General features: G+C 41.3%; 1 protein-coding gene across 4 annotated transcripts in view; it reads right to left on the bottom strand.

The window, feature by feature from the left end:
- LOC119496091 (echinoderm microtubule-associated protein-like 6) overlaps window positions 1-25,803 on the bottom strand; it is a 114,657-nt gene that overhangs the window by 11,559 nt on the left and 77,295 nt on the right. For 2 of the 4 annotated variants that reach the window (XM_037783156.1, XM_037783158.1), the window contains exons 21-34: window positions 24,279-24,481; window positions 19,585-19,696; window positions 18,782-18,909; window positions 14,402-14,543; window positions 12,904-13,056; window positions 12,681-12,812; window positions 12,477-12,565; window positions 11,523-11,699; window positions 10,916-11,150; window positions 10,201-10,327; window positions 5,965-5,979; window positions 2,320-2,398; window positions 2,099-2,228; window positions 759-857 (exon numbers count right to left, since the gene is read on the bottom strand). In XM_037783156.1, the coding sequence (XP_037639084.1) occupies window positions 759-857; window positions 2,099-2,228; window positions 2,320-2,398; window positions 5,965-5,979; window positions 10,201-10,327; window positions 10,916-11,150; window positions 11,523-11,699; window positions 12,477-12,565; window positions 12,681-12,812; window positions 12,904-13,056; window positions 14,402-14,543; window positions 18,782-18,909; window positions 19,585-19,696; window positions 24,279-24,481 (1,821 nt within the window). The remainder of the gene's footprint in view (window positions 1-758; window positions 858-2,098; window positions 2,229-2,319; window positions 2,399-5,964; window positions 5,980-10,200; window positions 10,328-10,915; window positions 11,151-11,522; window positions 11,700-12,476; window positions 12,566-12,680; window positions 12,813-12,903; window positions 13,057-14,401; window positions 14,544-18,781; window positions 18,910-19,584; window positions 19,697-24,278; window positions 24,482-25,803) is intronic. The other 2 variants (XM_037783157.1, XM_037783159.1) reach the window with 1 other exon arrangement.

Below are 25,803 nucleotides of genomic sequence, written 5' to 3'. Positions count from 1 at the left end.
AGTGTAGCGGTGAGGCTTAGACAAAACATATGATATTTTGTTATAAATTCACTATTTTTACAAACCAATCAATCGATTAATCGATTAATGGAGGACATAATCAGCAGATTGATCCATAATGAAAATAATTACTAGTTAATAGTTCAAAATGAGCTCCATCTCAACCAACTACAACAGTAAAATCCTGCTTTTACATTAATGCATGAGTAATAATAATCTAATAATATAATATATCAACAGTCACAGGGGGCATTTTTATACTTTTAAAACTTTAACTACATTTTCCTGATTATACTTACATACTTTTACTGAAGTAACATTTTCAATGCAGGACTTTAACTCGTATCAGAGTATTTTTACAGTGTGGTATTAGTACTTTTACTGAAGTTAAGGTTCTGAACACTTCCTCCACCCCTACTGATTTTTGTTTTGTACAATACATCTCACAAGGGAAGGCAGAAATTAAGTATAAAAGACCCTGTCCTGCTCTTCATGCTATGCTGAGAGGAACTAAGTACATAAAGTCCCTCTCAACTATACATTTTCATACAGTCCCATAGCGTTCCTTTTAAATACAAAGTATTCCTCTGTGTTAGTGTTATCAGTCTGTTTCTATTCTCTCAGTGGAAAACAAGTAAAGCAAGCAGGTTAAACATGAAGCAGAGGAGAGAAAAGCAAGACTCGTTTGGTTCAGACGAGTTAGTAGAAAAAACACACTGACATGCAGAAACACACACACACACACACACACAGTGTACCGATCTGTCCAGTGGCGATGACATTTTTGTATTTTGGGTGCTGGTTGGCGGTCAGAGAGAGGATGTCATCGGTGTGTTCCAGGTAGAAACTTTGAGTTCCTGCAGCACAAAACAACACATGAACACATCACACTGATCAGAGGTTCGATTCCCTACAGAAGCAACTGTGTTCGTCAACTACTGAACCTCCTGGACAACTTAATGTTTCATTTTCTGTTGGAAATGGAATTTAATGAAATTAAAGTATATATATAGTAGTAGTAGTAGTAGTAGTATATATGTATATACTGATCAGCCGTAACATTAAGAACACTGACAGGTGAAGTGAATAACATTGACTATCTCGTTACAATGGCACCTGGCAGTGGGGGGGATATATTAGTGAACATTTTGTCCTTGAAGTTGATGTGTTGGAAGCAGAAAAAATGGGCCAGCGTAAGAATGTGAGCGACTTTGACAAGGGCCAAATAGTACTGGCTAGACGACTGGGTCAGAGCATCTCCAGAACTGCAGCTCTTGTGGGATGTTCCCGGTCTGCAGTGGTCAGGACCTACCAAAAGTGATCCAAGGAAGGAAAACCGGTGAACCGGCGACAGGGTCAGACCTGAGGCTCATTGATGCACGTGAGGAGCAAAGGCTGGTCCCGTGTTGTCCGAGCCAATAGAAGAGCTACTGGAGCTCAAACTGCTGAAAAGGTTAATGCTGGTTCCAATAGAAGGGTGTCAGAACACACAGAGCATCGCAGTTTGTTGCATATGGGGCTGTGTAGCTGCAGACCGGTCAGGGTGCCCGTGATGACTCCTGTCAACCGCCAAAAGCGCCTACAATGGGCACGTAAGCATCAGAACTGGACCACGGAGCAATGGAAGAAGGAGGCCCGGTCTGATGAATCACGTTTTCTTTTTACATCATGTGGACGGCGACGAGTTCGAGGTGTTGACTCGGCCTCCAAATTCTCCAGATCTCAATCTGATGGAGCATCTGTAGGATGTGCCGGACAAACAAGTCCGATCCACGGAGGCCTCACCTCGCAACTTACAGGACTTAAAGGATCTGCTACTGACGGCTTGGTGCCAGATACCACAGCAGACCTTCAGAGGTCTAGTGGAGTCCATGCCTCGACAGGTCAGGGATGTTTTGGTGGCAAAAGGTGGACCTCTTCAATATTAGGCAGGTGGTCATAATGTTATGGCTGATTGGTGTATATACTGTATATATTTTTACGTTGTGTTCCCAGCAACATACCACATGCAATGTTTTGTCACTTAACTTGTTATTATATAATGCGACCAGTCATATAAGGTCAAAAGTGTGTATTATGATTGCGTTGCCGTGGTTACCGGTGGTGAGGCTGTGGACGATAGCGGTGGCGGCAGTGTGGTAGACAATGTCGGTGCCATCGTTGAGGTAATGCAGGTTGTTGCGACAATCGTAGCCCCGAAAACCAAACACATGATCCAAAACCAGGTCCTACAAGAGACAGGAGGAGACAGATAAACAGGAGGGCAGACAGAAAGACAGACACACTGAGAGAGAGAGACACGTAGAGAGACGGACATACCTCCACCAGTCTCTTCTTCTTGGAGACGTTGTTCTTCTGGAGTTTCTCTGGCTGCGGCGCCGCTCGACTCACTGGAGGCCTGGAGGATTAAACAGGCTGTTAATCAATTAATCAATCAAGCTCAGTCAAAGACAGGTGGAGTGACAGTCAGTGAGACAGCACGGTGGACAGGACAGACAGACATGAGACAATATAGACAGACTGCTCAGCCTTGGAACAGATGGTTTCTTCTTGCAGCAGGTTGTGATACTTCTGTCACAAACCTACTGGTGCTATGACAACTGAGTACTTCATAACTCGTACGTAGTAGTAGTAATAGTTAAAGTGGTAGTCATAGTATTATTGGCAGTCGTAATAAAAGGAGTAATAGGAGTAACTATATTCAGCAGAAGAGGTAGACACACTGTTGTAGTGGTAGTTTTAGACATAGCAGTAGTAGTAACAGTATATGTGGAAGTAGTATTAACAGTAATAGTAATATCAACACTAGTAACAGTAATTTTAGCTGTAGTAGCTAAAGTAAAAGTAGAGTGAGTATTAGCAGTAGAGATAACGGTACTAGCACTATTATTAATAGTAATTATAGAAATCGTCATATTCGTAGTAGTAGAAATTGTACTACTATAGCAATAGTGATAATCGCAATAGTACTAGTCTGTTAAATAATAAAAGAAACAGCAGTGCGGTGGGTATTTGTAGCAGTACTATTGGTATCAGTCATGGTAAAAGTAAGAGAAAAAAGTAAAGCAGTAAGTAGTAAAAGTAATATTTAGTAAAAGGATATACTGCAATAGTAGTCTTTGTAGTAATATCTATAGTTGTAAAAATGGAAGTACTATGGCTGTAGCAATAGTAGTATTATTTCTAGCAAAGGTTGTAATATGGTACTACAAACAGTAGTAGCAGTAGTACTGGTGTGGTGAGTAGATGTGGTAGTAGTAGTGCAGCAATAATAGTATTTATTAGTAGTTAGACGTAATATTAATAGCAGTGCAGTTAGACGCAAAGTCGTTATAATAATAGTATTTGTACTGGTGAGACTGGAGTTAGTACTTTCATAGCCACAAAACTGTGACTTTAAAAACTGCAAATACAACACAAAAACTACAAAATGACTATTATAACTGTACAATATGTGCATGTTTAAATGCAATGTGAAAAATCACATGGATACGTCATACAGTCATGGTGAAATGTGTTATTATCAATAAAGTTGTCTCAATCTAAATATGAACAATAATCACTGTTACATTTCTTTAACATATATACTATACATACTATTGTTGTAAAACGTTCAATTAAATTGAAAATTTAAATTTAAATTCAATGTTTTTTTATTAAGATAGAGGACATAATATGGTTGCAATCACATATTAACCAGAACATTGTCAGACATGTTTAATAAAAACAGGATTGAAATAAATAATTCAAGTTCATAGCGGCGTGTATCCTTCGTCCCGAATGACAGGGTTGAATGTAACAATGCGCAACGTCCGTTCAAGGTCAAATTAAACCAAAGTCGTTCCACATTTGTACAAAATAACACCTGGTATTAATATAACATCAGCTGGTGATCACAACAAAAACGAGTTTCCGTCTGTAATATTATCTTTAAAATTACGTTTATCTGAAAAGTGTTACTTTTGTACCACCTCTCCCCTTCTTTAACCTCTACTTTAGGTCACTTTAATTTTTGACAACGCTGCAGAACACGTATAAAGTGTCTGCTAACCGTGTTAACTGACTCCCAGCCCAATGTGTCGTGGTTGCTCCTAGTAACGGCAGCTGTGTCCTCGTAAAAGCCTTCAATTTTACTTTAAGCAATTCTAAATGAACTCATCTGCAACCGTGGACGTGTTCGGTTTAAAGTCACCAGTTAACACGGTTAGCAAACAGTAGAGTCACTACGACTTGCCACTGCAATAATGGCGGTGGCTCTGGATGGCGGACCACACAAAGCGGTCGCAAGATTCTTCTATAACTTTAACTACTACTACTACTATTATTAATACTTCTATTGTAACTATTTAAAATAAGTATAAAAGTCTCTAATTAAATGCTAACATCTAGATTCCTTCCCCTCAGTTGTGAGATTCTGAGATTATAAATCCAGACAGTGTGAGGTAATGCCAACACACACACATACACACAAGCGCACGCACGCACACACACACACACACACACACACACACACACACAGTGAAGAGGCATTGCATAGACAAACAGTAAGAGGTGGACAGACAGGTGGACAGATGTTACCTGGATCCCCTGGACAGCAGAGGGACAGAATCAAGGTACAGAGCTTTAGAAAACACACACACACGCACACACACACACAAGCCTCTCTTCACATACAAACACAGCGACACACTCACTCATACACACATAAAGGCCTCATGCCTCCGAGAAACTATAATGTGACTAGCTGTGTGCAATAGCTACATGCTAATTCATTATAAATATATAAATATATTAATTATATATTAATAATTGATAATTATGTAAACAGGCTGACATGCACAGGGTCAGTTGGCCTTTTTACAGGTGATTTAGAGCAGGAGTTTGACACTGTGGGCCCCTCTTCAGACGATCATATCATTATTTAAGTTTTGGAACCCCATTTTCCATGATGCTTCAGGAAGTATAATGTTGACAGAGTCAGTTAGTTAGGTGTGGGCTAGCTGGATTGTTTTGACTGTGAAGAAAATTAAAAAACACAGTAATTCTCAAGCAAGATATGCAGTTAAAAGGAACAATTTTTTTTCTATTCATGGTGAACATCAGAAATAATGATATCCTTGGGAAGTGAACTGAATCTAAAAATATGTGCATCATGTCTGTGTGTTCAGATTTCACTGAGTTATGACTCCGAGAAGGAGTGTGAGTTTTGTCATACTGCAGCAATTGTGCGCAAGGTCTTTTAACGTTCCTTAAACCTGCAGAGTAGGCAGAATATTTTTGGCATCACTGGGCAAAAATCATATAATAACCATTCAGCATATTGTAATTCAAGTGTTCTGAGAGAAAACTAGACTTCTGACTTCTGACTAGACCTCATCATGGCTCTGTTTTCAGGCTTTAGAAAATCTATCCGTGACGGGAGACTTTGGCCAATCACAGGTCATTTCAGAGAGAGAGCATTCCTATTGGCTGTTCATTCAACGGAGGCAGCTGTCGATCACTTGCAAACTCCGATCAAACGGTCAAATTAGGCAGCGCTGATCAAATATGAATCAATATTCTGTTACTGTAATGCCTATTTCTCGCCTCAAATGTTTCCAGAAACATCTTGTAGTGTACTGTTTAGCTGTAAAATGAGAAAGTTTGCTCCGGCTGGTGGGCGGTGCTTAGAATTTCCTCAACTGATCTCAACATGGCTGCCGGGTCACGAATGTTCCTTGAGACTGTGTTGTCTTTTCATACTGGAATGAAATGAAGGCAGAGAATGCATGAAGTGACATGTTCAAAATTAATTACATGTTTTTGTAACGATATGTATATGCAGTATGTTATTGCTATTTTTTTTTTCGTTCAAGGCCTCACTGCATTCGGATGCCGTAACACAGTACATATACTTTAATTAGACCTATCATATAGACATTTAGCCCGTCTAACAATCATCTACACACTAAGTTTCATACTTACTTGACAATGCCCTGCCTCCAGGGGAATGCAAGTAAAAACACAACACAGATATTAAGAGTTTCTTCAAGCAAGGCCAGAGAGCAACACTCAGGAAGTAAGGGTACCACAAAGGGACAAAAACAAGAGTCTTTGGGTTAGAAACACATGAGGGTACTTAGTGTAGTTGGACACCTTTAGGCTTTTTTCCACTACAGGAACTTAAAGTGTAACCTGAACTACAAACCACAATGTTTTAGATGTACGTCACTGAAAAATGTGCAGAGTGCAGTTCAGTTGTGGGACAGACAACAACAGAAAAAGTGCCGCTAATGAAGATTTTCTTCTACATTTACATATGATGAATTTTAAACACCAGTATCGTTAAATTAATAGAGGGGGAGCTGCCCTGAAGGATATGGCAAAATGCCAAAATAAAAACAAACGAATAAATAAATAAATCATTAAATGTAGCAAAAATAATATTAAAAATAAATAGTAGCCATTCATTAATTGATAAAATGTGACATTAATTGATATTTATGTTTAAATGTCCTTCTTTATTTATGTCTTTGTATTGATTTCCTTTATTTATTTACTCTTCTGTTTAATTTTCCCCTTTATATATGAGTTTATTTTTATTAATTTTTAAATGTATTATTTATGTTTGCATATATATACTGTATATATAGAGAGATAGAGATTTGTCACATTGTATCAATCAATTAATGGCTACTTCTATTTTTAATATTAGTTTTGCTACATCAAATTACATATTTATTTATTTATTTTTTGATTTTGGCAGGTTTCATCCTCCATAGCGGGATGCACCTACAGTTGCCAGTCTCTACTCCACACCATTAAAAAATAATAATACAAAATAAATCCCGCTGCTCAATTGTCTCGACGAGGAAGATGAGGAAGTGGTGGAGAACAAACTAGGGGGGGGGAATAATGTCTAAGCTTTTCTTTTAGAGCGGCAGTTAAGCACAACACCTAATTTTGCGATAAAAGCAACACATTTGACACAGATGGAGGTTTATATGTTATGAAATGATATAGACATTGGGGCGACACCAATTTGGGGCCTGAGGGCCGTGGCAGCCATTTTTCAAAATTGCCGCCAAATAGGCGCTTAAAGGGACTGATTGTAAGAATTAGAAATGCTTGTTAACAGTGACACCTGTGGCCGTTAAGTCAACGAAAGTCAGCGTCGGGCTCGCGCTTGTGTTCGCTCTACATAAACATTAACGAGCATCGCTCAAAACAGTGAGGAGACACACGTCAGCTAAAACCACAATATCACTCTATATTTCAGCTGCTTGGCAGTAATGTTAGCTGACCAGACGAAGGTCTCTCCATGAATCACTGCCGATCCTAGTGTTGGCTTTTCCTGCCTCAGCCTCCCGACCGTGGCCGGAGGGAACAGGGGAGATGCCGGAGTTTTGGTCGGAGACGATAACGTTTCTCGCTGCGGAGCCCCGTCACTTCACAAGACACGGGAAACCTCTGTTGGTCTGGAGGAGCTGCAGCAGTTATTTCTGCACAAACGTCCACTGTACATTCACTAGATATTCTCAGAGCTACTAACTCTTCTGCAGTGTGGAGTGTGCGCGCATGCACGTGAGAGCGGAGCGAGCTGAGTGAAGGCAGAGACTCCAGCCCTGGAGACCAAAGCTACGGTCTCCCCCGTGTCCTCCGACCGCGGCCAACACTGTTTTGCAAGACGGGCTTCTCTAGATAGAACTTTGCGGTTTTGGTGCTTCCGTGTAGTTTGTGTTTGAGTCTTGTCTGAACAGCATAGCCACACGCGAGCGCGCATATGCGAGCGTGAGCGCTAGCGCGCATACGCGAGCGCGCATGGGACACCGACCCGGGTGATTTATACGTGTAAGAAGTTACAAACAGTCCCTTTAATATTCCAAATTGCGGCAGAAAATGTCTTGATGATTTTTAAGGTGTGTTCAAGCTGACACAAGCAGACTTGTTTTTTTCCCTCTTTATTTTTTAAGGGTGCTTTTAAAAGCTTTTAACCTGAGAAAAACGTGAAACCCAAATGGTTCCATGGTCACTTCAGGGTCACTTCAGGGTCAAACCTCACCCCCTTACCTTCATGATAGAATAACAAACAAACTATAGAACAGCAAGATATCCAGCTTTCCATCGGTACATTTATCTTTTCATTAGCAGTCAAATTGACAGAGCTATCGCTGGATAAAGTTCTGGGTCTCCATTAACCTCTAATCACAGTTAAAGCGATACTGAACTTTGGAAGAACTTGGGTTTGGTTGTATTGCTACAGTAACTAGCCGCGATATATGCCCAACTAAAAATCATCATCAATTGCTCCTGTGAGTGGATCACGGTTTGTTGTTATGATGTGTTAATATGTGTTGTTATGAAGCTATTTGTTATCATGTGTTTTCATGAAGCTATGTGTTGTTATGTGTTTTTATTTAAGCTATGTGTTGCTATAAAGCTATGTGTTGTTATGTGTTTTTATTTAAGCTATGTGTTGCTATAAAGCTATGTGTTGTTATGTGTTTTTATGAAGGTATGTGTTGCTATGAAGCTATGTGTTAGCTTCATAGCAACACGTAGCTTAACCATATTGAAAAATGTCTGACATGGCCTCCAGGAGCCAAATTTTTAGCGCCCCGATATCTATATCTTTTCATAACATATAAATCTACGTCTGTGCCAAATGTCTTGCTTTTATTGCAAAAGGCACAATAGTTATGAATATTTCAGCTTAGCTGCCTCACTATTTGCTTCAAGAGTAAATATATCGCTGCAGTGTTTGTTCGTGGTGCCGCGTGGAAAAAATAGCTCACTGCTAAAATTGTCACATTATTCTGTCAATGCAACCCAAAAGTTACTGGGAAATGTAATTCAATTTCAACATACTTTTTTACAAAACCACATCTTGTGGCTAAGGTGCTCTTTCTGGCAGAGCTTTAAAGTCACTAACGCAACATGGAAGTATTGCATTTTGGTTGTTTTTAATGATAAGTTTGTACCTTTAAGGTGCCCTTTGTTGTTGAGTGTTTTGAAGACAGAAACTCACTGAAAACACTGAAATTATAACAATCTGTTAGTATGTGCAATGTGGAAACACACAGAAAAACTGAATTTGTTTCATGAAGGGATACAAAATATTAACTGATCATGCAGAAGCTGTGCATGCATGAGATGCAAAATTTAAACACACAAATACAAGTGTATGGAGGCACACATTAACACACACACACGACACACACACCCCAACCACACACAGTGACCACTGATGACACACACCAAGGATAAAATGAAATAGTTCATAAAAAGTTTGCTAAAGGTTTCAGCTTGTACACACAGTGGAGACCAAAGCCGCGTCCTCCGACCGCGGCCAACATTGTTTTGCAAGACGGGCTTCACTAGATAAAACTTTGCAGTTTTGGTGCTTCCGTGTAGTTTGTGTTGGAGTCTGAGTCTGAACAGCGTAGCCACACGCGAGCGCGCATGGGACACTGACCCACAATGATTTATACATGTAAGAAGTTACAAACAGTCCCTTTAAAAATATGCAATTTTACATCATTTTGGACCATTATTGTTATTACTAGTTAAATGATTATTTTATTATTTACACATATCACTGCCTTCCTCTGAACATTTCGGCTCGTCCAGATTCTCCCCACATAGTTTTTATGGTCATACGACTAATGCGGCGCGATGCAAAAATGATATGGAGAGGGCAGAGAAGAGTACCGGCAGCTTGTGAGAAGTGACGGTGCACAAGAAAAAGTCACAGTATGCGAAGGAGTAAAATGGTGCTTGTCCTGCTACCGGTGAGTACGGCCCACTTTGAGCACTGATTTATGTACTTACTGTATTTTAAGGCCAACCATGACGTTTTTCCTAAACCTAAACTAAGTGGTTTTGTTGCCCCCTGCTGGTACTGCACCTTCATATGCTTCATATGTGTGTGTAGTATTCACGCCTCGGCGAGGCAAAACTTGACACTGACACGCTATCCTCTGGTGGACAGGCAGGTCTATCGGGATATCGGGTTGTTCCTGTTATCTGTAGTTGAACTGAGTTTAATTTAACGTAACATCGATCACTGCCACAGAGGGGCGCCAACATGCAAAGTTGTCTGGTGCAGCTTTAAACTCTGGACCTGACAAATCTGACACAGGCTGTTAAAAACAACCTGTTGTCACGGTCCCTTGTTAATGGTGTGTGTGTGTGTGTGTGTGTGTGTGTGTGTATGCATACCTCTCCTCAGCAGACACCTCCTTCAGCTGTTGGTGAGGTTTGGTTCCTCTCATCTCTCTGATGCTGACGGCGTACATCTTAGTGGTGTAATCCACTGTCCTCTCCCGTGCAACGTCACTGTCATAGCCTTCATATGCACACGCACATGTGCAAACACACACGCACACACACACACACACGCACGCACGCACGCACGCACGCACACACACACACACACACACACACGCACACACACACACACTCATAAATTAGAGTTTTGTTTCGTAAAACTATGGGCTCGAGTTGGATTATTTTCAAATGCAATAGTTACCTGTATTGCCACTAAACCTCTGGTTTATCAGCTAGTCGAAGTTCTATATGTTTTGTGCTGGATGGCCGCTGTGCATTAATCTGTGTTGGTCTGTTCCTATTGTTAATGTTTATTATTTTAATTTGTGAGTAAGCTATTCCAAAGCAAGCATTTAATTGTCTTTGAAGAGGATATAAGAAAATATGGCCTCGGTCTCAGGTCTCACATTTGTAACAAGTCCTCCAAATTAAATGCCAAATTACGTCCAATAAGTCCACGGCATCCATGCTCAACAGGAACGCCCCTCCACAACTCGGTCTCCAAGCTCGGTTCAGTCAGGGAACAGGCCGGGTTCAAGTCTTGGTTTTAGGCTTTTGCAGAATTCCATCTTAAAAACAGCTCGAATAGAAATGTGAACACACCCACCTCCATCCTCCTCGATGTCGTCGTCCGACTCCTCGCTGTCCACGGGCGGTCGGTTGTCACGACACACAGGCCCCTCCCCCTCTCCACTGACCCCGGTTCCTCGCTCCCTCGCCCAGATCATTAGGGCGGAGTCGGCCCCGCCCACAGTCAGCAGGGCGGAGTCGTCCTGAGCCCAGCGAACGTTGGTCACCTGGGCGCTGTGGCCCACGTAACGCTTAAAACGAGCGTACTGACCCTGGAGGGAGGAGGGGGAACAGAAATACGCTTGATGACCCGTTCACATCGGTGACAGATGTCATAAGAAGTATTACATCAATGCAAAAATAGTGCAGTAGAAATACCAGTCCTGCATTCAAATTTGACTCTAGATTAAGCATGTATCATTCTCCAGGTATTTACAGGAAAAGTAGCCTATTATTTTTAAGTTCTCAGATCAGCTGAAGAAATACAATAAAAAAAGAAACAAAGAAAGACAAAGGAAAGAAATAAGGGAGGAAATAACAGAAATAACAAAGGAAAAGAAAGAGAAAGATTTAATTCAATCAAGAAGAAAGAAAGAAAGAATTCAGGCAACCAGGAAGGAAATAATCAAGTCCGTCTGTCGTACTCGAACAGGGTAGCCAAACAGTTTGAGGAAGCCGAAGTCGTCTCCTGTGGCGAGCAGCGTTCGGTCTCTGGTGAGCGATGCGGCGTTGATGTCGGTGATGTCGCTGTGCGTCGGCCAGATCCCGTCACAGCTCGAACCCAGAACACACGTCCAGCTGGACCACTCGACCCGCTCCAGCTACACACACACACACACACACACAATCATACAACAATGAGATAAGATAATCTTCTAAAGACAAATAGAGAAAAAGAGGATAATAACACTTTAGATGAGTATTTCAGAACAAATACCTGATTATATTGTTGTATTTCTTAAATCAAAGCGATGTTTAGTTGGTACATTATGTTTAGTTGACATAAACATTATGGGCCCTGTCATACACCCGGCGCAAAGCGCCGCACCACAACTGTCGTTGCCAGTTTCAGACCGACACAGTTGTCATTTTAATGGCCAGTGCCCACGTTGTGTAAGTAGCAAGTGTACATTTGCCCATCTGTGCGCCCACGGGCCGTGTTGGTCTTAGAATGAGGTGTAATAAATATCTAAGGTTTAAACACTTACTTGTTTTGTTTATTATATTTTTTATTGTGGGACCACAGTTTGAACCAATTCGGTAGAATAGCCCATATACATCACAAAAATGTGCATCATTTAAAGGTTTCTAGGGAGTTTCCAGAGGCGGCGAGTTGCGCCGGACGCCCCTGATTTGCATAAAGTGGCCTAGACCTCAACTTAATGCATATAAGGAGCGGTCAACGTGATGCCCCGTCTCTCGAATCGCACCGCCACGCTACCAGAATGCGTTGCACGGCTGCTTACATAGACAATAACTAGGAGGTGTGGAAAGGAATGAAGCTGTGGACATATACCATATCCACCCTTGTTTTTATTTCACGCATGCACACAAACACGCACACACACACACACACACACACACACACACACACTGACCTCAGAATTTCTGATGGTCTGTCTTCTTCCTCTCGGGGCTTCGAAGAAAAGTTGCTCTTTGGCTCCTGTGTTCACCTGCAGCAGTTTACCTGCAAAACACACACACACATGCACATGCACACGCACACACGTAAATAATGCAATCTTCCTCTTACAAATGCTGAATTAATGAACGTAGAACGCATATATAGAGCACTGTGTTACCTCGAGCGTCCCAGTCGATGTGTGTGATGTAACTGGACGCTCCTTTACAGATCCCCACTCTCTTACTGCTCAGCACGTTGTAGATGTCCACGAAGCTGTCGTGTGACGCCACCGCCAGGAATTTACCTGAGTCTGACACCGTGATGGATAAAAGTGAGGATGAGTGGGTTTATCTTTAAGCAGTAATATTTGTGTTAATGTGTATGTATGTATTTGTGTGTACCTGGGGTAAAGCGGACGTCAGAGATAGCGTCACGCCGATGGTGAAAGCTCAGCAGGTCCTCCAGCGTGTCGGCGTTCACCACGAGCACGCCGCCATCGCTCAGACCGACCGCCAACGCCTTTCCATCAGGGGAGAAGGCACAGCAGCGACCACCTGGAAAACACAGGCGGTCAATCAATAACCTTATTATTTCATAATCTAGTTAATAACTGTGGTAATTGAATTATTCCCAGAGTTGGCAGGAGGCTGATGTCAGAAGTCCAGCCAGTGTCCTGTCATCCTGTCTCTGCCCCTCCTTTCTTGTCAGCTCTCAATTTTTTACTGCATAATAGAGCCATAAAATGCTCAAACTACTCTAGAAAATTCTGCAACATCATCTAAATATCAAATCTGTAAATTAAAAGCTGCTTTCTGCCTGCCCGTGATTGCTTCCACCAAGCTTCTACCTCGTATACTTTCTAACAGTCCGACAGGTGCCAGTTGAGGTACTTAAGGCATCTAATCATCCTTTGGAGGTTTTCCGGGCAACTGGTAAGAGGCCCCGCGGTAGACCCAGAACATGCTGGAGGGATTACATATCTCATCTGGTTTGGGAACAACTCAGGATCCCCCAGGAGGAGCTGGAAAACGTTGCTAGGGAGAGAGAGGTCTGAAGAGGCAGACAAGAATTAAAAGTGTTTTGTGCGGTCACAGTGACCTTTGACCACCAAATTCTAATCGGCTAATCCTTGAGTCCAAGTGGACGTTTGTGACAAATTTGAAGAAATTCCCTACAGGCGTTCCTGAGATATCTCGTTCACAAGAATGGACGGACAACCCAAAAACATAATGCAGTCGCTGTTGCCGGTGCGGAGGCATACAAATGGATGGATGATTGAAACAGTCCAACATTTATAGAAATCATCTTGTTCCCCGTCTTTCCCAGAGTCAAATAAAAAGATGGATATGCGTTTCAGATCCGTGTGTCCAGTACAGAGCTAGATCCAGGACATGTTTAGCCTGGCTTAGCTTAAAGACTGGAAGCATGAGGGGAAACTGCTAGCCTAGCCACATGAAAAGAGAAAAACAATATTCCTTCCAGCAACACAAGTATCTGTTTTTAAATTATCATCACAACACTATAGTTGTGTGTTCCAAGGAGCCTCTGACTGAAAAACCTTTTGTTCATAAGCTGTGTGAGGGAATCAAACCCTGAACAAACTGCATTTCATAAAATGTAAGTTTGGTAATTTTTTTGCATTGAAGAGGTCGCTGTTGAGAAGGTGACTCTCAAAACTCAGATGTAAGAGCAACACTCTCTGCCCTCAACTAAAGTACTACGGGAAGATTATCAGGTGGATTATCTCTCTGAAGCGAGTGTAAAGTCAAGTTGATTTTCATAGAAATGAACTGAAACCATCGGATGTCCAGGAGGAAGGAAATCATCTGAAAAGTGATGGATGATTTTGTCAAATATACAGGAGTTGTAAAAAAACAGAATAAAGCTGGCGGTCTTTACCTCTCTTCAGCTTGCGGACGGCCACCATGCGGTGATTGGCCGATGTCTCCCACAGTCGCAGGGTTTTATCGTCGCTGACGGTGGCACATACGGGGAGGAGGGGGTGAGGGGCCAGACCCCAGACTTCACCCTCCATGTGACCCTAAACACACACACACACACGCACACACACACACACACACACACACACACACACACACACACACACACACACACACACACACACACACATAATATTGATTCATATTTGATCAGCGCTGCCTAGTTTGACCGTTTGGTCGGAGTTCAGAGTGATTGTCAGCCGGCTCTCATAGAGAGCAGCTGGACAGCAGACCTCAGATCAGCTCTTACTGCTTGTTTTCCTCCAGTCTGTGAAATCTTGCAGATGCCGTTAGGAGCACCGCAGGACACCGGAGGACACAGAGGCACATGATTTTTTTCAGGTTACCTGTTTCATGTACGACTGTCACGATATAGCAACCGTTTTATAAAATAACTTTTTTTAATCATATTTGCTCCAATCTCGCCTACTTCAGCTTTAATATTCTACTAAAAAGATGCTAGAATTGAGCATCAAAGTAATGTAAAGTGTTCAGTGACATATATATATTTACTATATTTACTATTTATTATCTGTCATAAAGCACAAAAGCTGTTTCTCACCAGTGCGATACAAAAATGCTGTGCAGCAGTATGGAAAATCTGCATGCAAATTTTTCCGCATGACAACTATGCACACTCCAGTCTGGTGTGAGTTATCCACATTGCCGTGTTCCATTTTCATCAAATGTAAAAATGGTTTGGTATACCTTTGTACAGAACCATGCTAGCTGTTTCCCCCTGTTTCCAGTCTTTGAGCTAAGCTAACTAACCAGCTGTTGCCTGTAAACTTGCACACATCTTATGAATGAGACCCAATGAATTTCTTCCTAAATAGTGTCCGTGTCCACTCCACACAACACAAACCTATCCAGACAGAGAATGTCTAAGGGGATAACGTTAACAACACAGAACTTAAACTAATCGGACCAAAAATGTTGATGCTAACGCTAACTGTTGGGGCTAGCACGTACGGGCGATCTCGAGCTTTATTTGGTTGTTGAGGTAATTGTCGCAGTGTTTTACGTACAATATCGGGTGGTGAGAAACCAAATTGATGAGACGTTCCCCCATTTTGGCAGCATAGCTACCTGGAGCTATGCCTGGAGGTATGACATCAGTTGGAACAAAGGATTTCATTGGTCAAACACAACCCATAAACCCATAAAATCAGTTTTTATAAATTTACGTGGTAATTTTTTTGACAAAAACCCATAATTGGTGTGAAACGGCTTTAAGTCTTTATTATTCTCTTACTGTTACACTGCTATTATTATAGAAAGCACGATCAATTGTACTCTAATTTGTTGTTAATTTCGTTGTGAAAACCTACTCCTGAAAGACACATGCATAAACACACAACACATTCACGCACACACACGCACACACACACACACACACACACACACACACACACACACACACACACACACGCACACACACTCACACACATTGTCACACCGTTGCATGCATCACATCAGTGCCAACATCTAAAAGCACTCAGGAAATATCAGACTTCATACATACAAACACACACACACACACACACACGCAAACACACGCACACACACACACACACGCACACACACACGCACGCACACACACACACACACACACACACACACACACACGCACACACACACACACACACACACACACACACACACACACACACACACACACACTAAATGTACTTAATCTAGACCGAAAAGTGTGGAGATGTGTGTAGGTGAGTGTGTGTGTGTTTCTGTGTTTTGTAACTGCTGATCGATCTGCAGCAGACGGCTCTCCTCACCATGGCAACCGGTGCCGTACCAGACTACCAGACAGTTAAAAATACCTGAGGTCCTCTCTCACACTTGCACGCGTGCGCGAGCGCACACACACACACACACACGTGTGATAAAGACATGCACATTTATTCAAACAGAAGCAGTAGAACCACAAGGTCCATTTAGTAGCTGTTTTGGAGCTTTCAATCATATCACTTCATGTCTCTCGTTTGCCCCGTTGTCATTGAAATGTAGACAGCTTCTCACTCATGTTAAAAGAAAAGATTGAAAACTTGTTCTTTCTTGAACATCTACAATTAAACTCACTCTGCTGATGAGGATCATGTGATGTGATCAAAAGCTCCAGAGGTACATCTACTAATGGACTTAATGGTGAGATTGTTTTGTCATTAAAAGTTTGAGCTTCCATTCATTCCTTATCTTTTTTTCTCTCATGTTTGCAGTGTGTAATTACGGACTGTCAACATGTCCACTGGTCAATGTGTCAAACATAAGCTTCACCCAATGACATTTTCCTTTAGGACACCTGTTGCATTCTGGGAAATATTGTTTTCCAAATGTTGTCAGCCAGCCGCCCGGCCAGGAACGCCGACAGAACCCGCTATGAGCTGAGCTGGCTGGAGCTCTCTCAAGAGACTGGTCCTCATAGACGTGCCTGCGGGCATCGCTGGCTAGCGAGCCGGCCAGTCACGCTCACAGAACCCACTGTCTCTAGAGACCTTCTCGTAGACAAGAGGCTTTTATTTCCCTTACACATTTAGTTATTATCACAACACAAATGTTCATTATAAAATTAACAGTAACCTGTGGTTATCTGCCTTGCTCTGGTGCAACGCTATTATTATTATTATTATTAGTAATAATAACTGTCTGATAGATAATTCTCTTGCCAAGATAATTGATAGCCTCTAATAAATACGAAAATATGGGAATATAAAATGTATAAAAGCCATCCGTCAACGGAAATAAAAGCCTCTTGTCTACAAAAAGGTCTCGTGAGACATCAGGTTCTGTGAGCGTGACTGGCCAGCCCGCAGGCGTGTCTGTGAGACTGGTCTCTAGAGAACTCCTGCTAGCTCATAGCGGGTTCTGTCAGCGTGCCTGGCTGACAATCCCTGCCAGTGCGAGTTCGCTGAAGCGCCAGTTTGTGGAGTTTCTCAATTCCGAAAATGTCAATCAATTTTCATAAAACTGCCAATATTCAGAATCTACACAGTTGTTTTCTCGCTTCAAAAATTCTCATTATTGAATTTAATGATGAAACAACATACCGGTGTTCGGACCGGGTAGCCTGCCCTTCAGATTGCCGTGGCTGAGGAGAGCAACTCAGAAGCTCCGGTCAGTATCATAGCTAGGCTACCTACCATTAGCGTTTAACATGGATGTATAAAAAGAACAGCGTTTAAGTTTAGAAGCCGGTAGCCAATCAGAGGCAGAGTAGGGGCAGGTCTTCCTGCAAGGCATACTGGGTAGGCGCGCCCGCACATGTGTAGAACAGATCTAGCAGCCGGGATGGATCGGGGACTGTCAATGGCTAAACATTAAGATTTAAATGGATAGTTTGGATTTTTTGGTGGGGTTGTATGAGATACTTATGTATTGTGTGACTTTGGTGAATCCGACCTAACCCTTTAAAACACCAAAGTCACACAATAACACAAACACACTGACCCATCAAGGCAGCAATAGACCAGCATTTGTCAATGGAGTCTGGTGGCTTTAAGAAGAGCATAGAAAACGGCTTCAGTTCCCTGTCAGAAAGGGCTGTCTAACAGCAAGATAAAGCGGTGAAAATATTCTGAATATAGCGTACACTTAAACTGATATAGATTTTTTTTAAATGGTTAATATACGTTTTGCTGCAGCCCATGTCCACAGCAGTAGATTGCTTTGCTCCCGTGCTGGTACTGGTTCTCCAAACTAGCGGCGTGCCGACCATCATCTACTATAGGTATTATACTCTGACTATGGACTGAGTCCCTCATACAACCCCACTTCAAAAAAATCCCTTTAAGGGACATGTGACAGTGTGACAGTGTTACGTACAGTTTAATAAGCCTTGAGCTCCGATTTAAAACAAAGGTTAAACTGTTGACAGCAATGGCTTTGAGGAGTTCACAGACGCAAGAATTGTAAATGGTAAATGGACTTGCATTTATACAACGCTTCTCTAGTCTTCTGACCACTCAGAGCGCTTTACACTACATGTCCGCATTCACCCATTCACACACCCATTCACACACTGATGGCAGATGCTGCCATGCAAGGTGCCAACCTGCCCATCGGGATCTAATCTAAATACTCATTCACACAGGATTCGGGGGTAATTTGGGGTTCAGTGTCTTGCTCAAGGACACTTCGACATGTGACCAGAGAAGCCGGGGATCGAACCGTCGACCTTCCGATCGGTGGACGACCCGCTCTACCCTCTGAGCCACAGCCCCACGGCCCCACGGCCCCACGCACAATTGTACGACTCCAGACGTACCTGCACCAGCAAGGTCATGGGTCCGGTCTTGTCGATCTCCAGAACTTCTCCGTTTTTGGTTCCCACCAGGATGTGACCGTGACCCAGAGTGATGGCCCTGATGGACGGGTTGTCCTCCAGCAGCAGGCCTACACACACACACACACACACACACACACACACACACACACACACATACATACACACAGGATAAAGTCATTAGTCTTTTAGTCCATTTTAAGGGTAACTTTTTAAAACGTACATTTCCATTTCTACAGACAGAAGTGTGTGTCACCTTGTGTCCACCTGATGGCAGTGTTGGATAGAAGAGTTTCTACTGTTTCTACTGCTTTACTTATAATCCTAAACAGGGACAGCAATTATGACTATGTTGTTCCCCATAATTTAATCTACAAAACCTTATTAGATAGCAGACATTTCCTACAGCTAGAAAGAGAAAAATCAACCACTGTTAAAAGAGCATCTCTGGCCTGTTAAAGGAGAATGAGAACAAAAACATATAAAGTAGCCATAGTAACACACTGTTTTACTTGTGAGATGTTAAAATGTAACTTTAACTTTTAAAGTTCACTAAACCAAAATGTTAATAAGTGCTCACACAGCCACAAAATAATGAATATCAGAGAGACATTGGCCAACAGGTGTAGGCTGCAGCTGTAGCTTAGTCTGCCATCCTCCTTTTCCCACAATATTAAAGTTACTATTTTTGGAAAGTGAGGACGTGTTGTTGTGTCCTCACTTCTTCAAAAGGGATGTTTGAGGGTTCATGCTTGGCGTGAGGGTAAAGGATTAGTCGTGTGCACCTTTAGAGCCCGGGGACAGCGATGCTCTCTTGATGGCGTACGTCTTCAGACAGCGGTCAAACATGTCGTCCCACAGCTCCACCACTCCATCCTTCCCACCCGTCACAAAGCCCTGAAAAGAAATTATTATTATTAGGACTGTCAATCAATTAAAATATGTAATCGCATGATTGTCCATTTATTAATCGCAAATTAATTGCCCATTTTTTTGTATCTCTTCGAAGTGTACCTTAAAGGGAGATTTGTCAAGTATTTATTTACTCTTATCAACATGGGAGTGGGCAAATATGCTGCTTTATGCAAATGCATGTATATATTTATTATTGGAAATCAATTAACAACACAAAACAACGACAAATATTGTCCAGAAACCCTCACAGGTACTGCATTTAGCATAAAATAATATGCTCAAATCACAACATGGCAAACTGCAGCCCAACAGGCAACAACAGCTGTCAGTGTGTCAGTGTGCTGACTTGACTATGACTTGCCCCAAAACTGCATGTGATTATCATAAAGTGGGCATGTCTGTAAAGGGGAGACTCGTGGGTACCCATAGAACCCATTTACATTCACACATCTGGAGGTCAGAGGTCAAGGGACCCCTTTAAAAATGGCCATGACAGTTTGGAGCGTCATTTAACCTCCTTCATGACAAGCTAGTATGACATGGTACCAATGGATTCTTTAGGTTTTCTAGTTTCATATGATACCAGTATCTTCACTCTAGCTTTAAAACTGAGCCCGCTACAACCAAAAATCTCAAATTGCGTTAAAGAAATTAGTGGTCGTTAAAAACGAATTTGCGTTAACGCGTTATTATCGCGTTAAGTTTGACAGCCCTGATTATTATCTTTATTGATTTCACTGAGTTATAAAGCTACTTTTGGGAGGTTTGGGAGCAGGGCCACGCCTAATCACTTGTCAAGCCTACTTATACCTGGTTAACCCATCCCGTCCTGTTTGTCTCAGTCCCATCCCTTTCCCTCCCTACCTCATCCCTCATACCCGTAACCAGCTCGGGTGACAACTCCCGAGACGGATCCTCCACGCTGAGTCTCCTCCTTATATATATTCGTCCCAGACTGGCCTAAACTTCCTCCCCTCATGTTCATCCCCTCCCTTATCCACTCATCCGTCCATCCTCAACATCCAATACTTCCTCATTTCATTAAACCTTGAAAATCACATTGCCGTGGCGCGGTCCTTGCTAGTGACTAAGATAAATCAATAAGTGGCCAGTACAGATCTTTACTCTGCTAAGACAAAGCAGGAATATCTTGATGCTATCACATCTTTCTCTCCCATCTGCCTCCCTCCTTTCCTTCCTTCCCTCCTTCCTTCCTTCCTTCCTCTGTCAGAGCTGTGTGCTGCCATCCTTCAGTCTTGTCATCCTCCCCTGACAGGCTTTTCTCTCTCGCCCTCCCACTCAGCCTGAGATCTTCACATCTGTTTGATGTTTCCTCTGAAAACTCTCACACAGTCGATGTTGTGTTACTTGGAAAGAGTCTATTTTTACATTTCATCATGAAACATTCACTCCCAGACACCCAGAACACTGAAAATAATAAAGATATTCTATAAAAGTTGGTATTAGGAAATAGACGATGTGTTTTTGAAAGACTAAACGTTTCCATTCCACATTCATTTTCATCATTTTTAGATTTTAGAGTCAGAGATATGTGTGAGGAGCAGGCAGATGTGAGCATCAGACAGATGTGAGGAGCAGGCAGATGTGAACATCAGACAGATGTGAGGAGCAGACAGGTGTGAGCGGCAGACAGGCGTGAGCAGCAGACAGGTGTGAGCAGCAGACAGGTGTGAGCAGCAGACAGGTGTGAGCAGCAGACAGGCGTGAGCAGCAGACAGGCGTGAGCGGCAGACAGGTGTGAGCAGCAGACAGGTGGGATTAATTTGGTTATAAAGCTCCAGCCTGAACATTTACCACGTGGAAAGTTTGATTCAAGCCAGAAGAGATGAAGATATGAGGCCAGAAGAAGGAGAGGAGGAGGATGATGGACGGCCCCTCGTTTTACATGAAACATTTATTAACAAGATCAATTCATGATAAAAGTAAAAATTAACAAAAACTTCAATAAAACATGTTGTTTTTGGTTCCTCCTGCAGGTTACGTATGAGTGTGTAGGAGGCACTCGTTAGCCAACCATCATTTAAGTGTCTTCAGTTACGATGCTTCTGGGAAACACCTCTCGAGCTTAAAGGAGAACTCAACTTCACACACTGGCAATAATTAAAAATGTTTATAGGTGTAAAAACGTACATACATCATCATGATCATTTCGAGATCTTACTGGGAGATGCGAGGCAGGAAATAACGGGCATTAAGTTTAAGGAAAAAACGAAAGAAGATTCAATTTTAACGTTTTATTTGTATATTGAGGAAGAAAACCAGATCCAGGCACCATTCACATACTACTACGGAGTATTAGGACCACATTGAGAAAAAAAAAATGAATCTGAGATTTCGCAAATAAAGTCATAATATTACGAGAATAAAGTCATAATATTATAAAGCAGTAATTTTACGTGTTATTTTAGAGGGGAAATAGAGCAGCGTGTCGCCTGTGTGAAAATGAGGAACGTGGAGCATCTTGTGAAGTGTTACTTTAGTAAAGGTTTCACAAATAACAAAATACTTAATCTTTTGGCACATCAGCACCACATACAGTATCAGGACCTTGAAAAGATTGTGCAAGAAACTGCGTTTATTCCTAAGAAAGAGTCACATGGACCTGATGGGGAAATGAACTCTTTTCTGGAGGAGGAATGACTTTTTTTCTTGTAAAATCATGACTTTATTCTCATTAAATTACGACTTTATTTTTGTAATATTATGACTTTATTCTCGAAATCTCCCCCAATGTGGCCCTAATTCTCCGTTGTAACATACAGATGGTGTTCAAGCAGAAATGAGGATCAAGTTATTTTGAATAAAGTACAAAAACAGATGACTGAACATGAGATGAAATCAGGTTGAACATGAGCTGTTACATAAAGAGAGAGAGAGAGAGAGTTGTATACCGAAGGGAGTTAAAACAATGACAGAGAGAGAAAGAGGGGGGTGGGAACAGATGGAAGTAGAAATGGCAACAGCAAAAAAATGTAAATCTACTAGGGCTATCAGAGGTTAACGTGATAATAACACGTTAACGCAAATTCGTTTTAGCGCCACTAATCTCGTTAACGCATTAATACAACTTGTAGCGGAATAAAGCGATGAAGCAGTGAAAAGGGCTGCAGTGGGAATAAAGCTGAAATTCCTAATCAGGTCACAGAATACTCTGTAACACCTGTTATCTCGTAATTATGAGATCTTTTCTTGTAATTATGAGATGGTAAGTTATAATTATTAATTAGTAAGTTGTAATTATGAGATACAGAAGTCATAATTACAGTTCATAGTTGAAGGAGAACTGCTGCTGCTTCATGTCAAAAGGAGTCAGTCGAGGTGGCTCAGGATGAATTGATGAATTTCAAAACAGACACTTGAGACATTTTAAACACTGTTTGAAATGAAAAATGTGCAAAATATTACTTTTTTTTATAAAAAAAACAAAAAACACTTTTATTGTAACTTTCAGTTTTATATTTATGATTCTTGGTTTTTGTAGTACTTAGTTTATCCTACTTTGTATAAAACCTTCCTGGCAATAACTCTGTTTGTTTTTCTTCTGTTCCAGATTTTTTCTCCTATATTTCTGTACATTTTGGCAAATCTGCATTAGCTATTGTCACTTACCTTAATTTACCTTCTATACTTTGCATACTGTTTTACAAACTGTGACACCTCTGTGTTTGTGTACCTCTGGAATGTAGTATGTAATAATGAGAAGTACTAAATATATATATATATATATATATATATACAGAGGTGTAAACAAGAATTTAGTATGTATAGAGAAATATATATATATACTGTATACTGTATATATATATATACGTATATATATATACATATATATATATACACTTCTCTATACATACTACATTCTTGTTTACATCTCTGTATACATATATATGTTTTAGTACTCCTCATTATTACACACTACATTCCTGTTTACATATATTACTTCTCATCATGCATATAGATACAACATCCAGTTTAAATTCAGTTTTCCCATCTGAAATACTGTGTTCAACAAAATTACAAATTTACAAATTTACATTACTATTTTAAATTTACTTATGTTTATACTGATGCCATACATTTTAACTGCACCATGTTATGTCTTAGATTATCATTTTGCTTTTACTTTTACTTGAGTGATTTCCCTTTTTATATATAGATATTTTATGAGCATTGTTGAAGGAACCTGAGACCAAAGATTTTCATTGCTAATGACTGCTTTGCTGGAATTGATAAAAGACAAATGCTTGAACCCAGCAGTTCCTGTTGGCATCGTTACCACATGAAGAACTTAAAACTAAAAGATTTAAAGTTATATGGAGCTCTTTTTAAAACTAAAGCAGTATGTTTACCTTGATTTGATTGTTCTGAGTTGTGATTTTGAGCAGGAGGGGTACAAGTTTGGAGCCAAGAGGTGCATCTCAACATCAACATCAATGTAAAAGATGTTTCCGACCCGACCTGAAGAGTCGCTTAACTTTCATAAAGCAGATTATGTACAAGCACCTCTCTTACACACACACACACACACACCTGTCCTCCTCACCTTGTCGAGGGAGAACATGGCGAACACCGGTCCATCGTGGGCTTTGATTGTTTTCAGCAGCAGCGCTTCCTTCCAGATGTAAACGTCTCCGGTGGCGGCGCCGGAAAACACCAGCGCCTCGCTGCGGCCGTAACACACCGATATCATGGTCTCCGGCCGGCCAACGCTCCTGAACACACCACGCCTGAAGGTCAGGCCACCACCTGGAGGACAAACAGTGAAGTATTCTATCAGACACGACTTTATTAAACAACAAAGTTCACTGCCACAACTATTCACATGAAGTTGAGATTAAATTTACAGGAAATTGAGAGTATTAAATGTCAGATTAATGACATTTATTTGCAGTCAGTTAGTGTTATTGCCTTTACTTAATAACAAAACTGTTAAAAAAAATGTAATCCTGGAAAGTAAAGCCTCAGTTCCTGTAATTCTGGGGATGTAAACAGGAAGTATAATGTTGCCCTGGATTCAGTGTTAGTGTTAGTGTTAGTTAGGTGTTGGCTACAACATGAGTCCTATTTTGTTTTGCCTTTATTACTTTACATTTTGTCAAATTGTCTCCATTAAATGTATGCTGAATGATTTATTAGCAGCTCCTGTTTGCAGTGAACCCATGGATGTACAGACAACTATCACTGGATTACTTTGATACCGAAGAACACATAAAAATGTGAAGATTCTCAGGCAGGTTCTGTAGTTATAAGGGGCGTCGTTTTTCTATGATTTCTGATCGGATATATGGATGCTTATTCACGATGGGCTCCGGAGGTAATGATATCCTCTGGAAGGATAAGTCCCCCTGAATCTGGAAATATGCGTATCTTGTCAGTGTGTTCAGATATGACTGAGTTAAGGCTCAGAGAGGAAGTATGAAATTTGATGCAATCTGCAGCAATCACAAAGTGAGTAAGTTTCAAGGTTTATCAGTAAATTCATATCCTCCACAGCCACAGCTGCTGCAACTGTTGACTGTGTGGGCCAAATCTTTGCCTCACGTACCCCAACCCACTCTCCCTCTCCCCCCTGGGGAGGCACTCTTACAGTTTGAAAAGCGCTGTCTAAAAGGTCACAAAGTTTCACAAATGTTACACGGAGGAGTCTACATTAGATTAATCAGATTGTAATTTGGGACACCGGCTGTTGCAGCAGTGAAAGGTCAGCAAAGGACAATAGAGTATAAATTAATTTACAGCGAGTATTTCGGGAATTCAACACAACACAGAGGGCAACACCAGAAAATAGAAAGTGGTAACTTTCATGTTCAAGCTTCCAAATTCACAAAATACAAGCAAGCAGTTGTATGCCACCAGCAACCGAGCTGCAATTTACATCCATGTCTGTCCAAAATGTCATCATTTCCTCTTATTAGACATTTGTGTGAAACTGTCATAAATGGACTTGATTTTATAAAGCGCTTTACACTACATGTCAGCATTCACCCATTCACACATACATTCATACACTGATGGCACAGCCTTCGGGAGCAATTTGGGGTTAAGTATCTTGCTCAAGGACACTTCGA

The sequence above is a fragment of the Sebastes umbrosus genome, chromosome 10, assembly GCF_015220745.1.
Source record: "Sebastes umbrosus isolate fSebUmb1 chromosome 10, fSebUmb1.pri, whole genome shotgun sequence".
In the NCBI taxonomy this organism is placed as follows: Eukaryota; Metazoa; Chordata; class Actinopteri; order Perciformes; family Sebastidae; genus Sebastes; species Sebastes umbrosus.
Note: the sequence above shows the minus strand (reverse complement) of the source record. Positions and strands in the feature narration are given on the sequence as shown.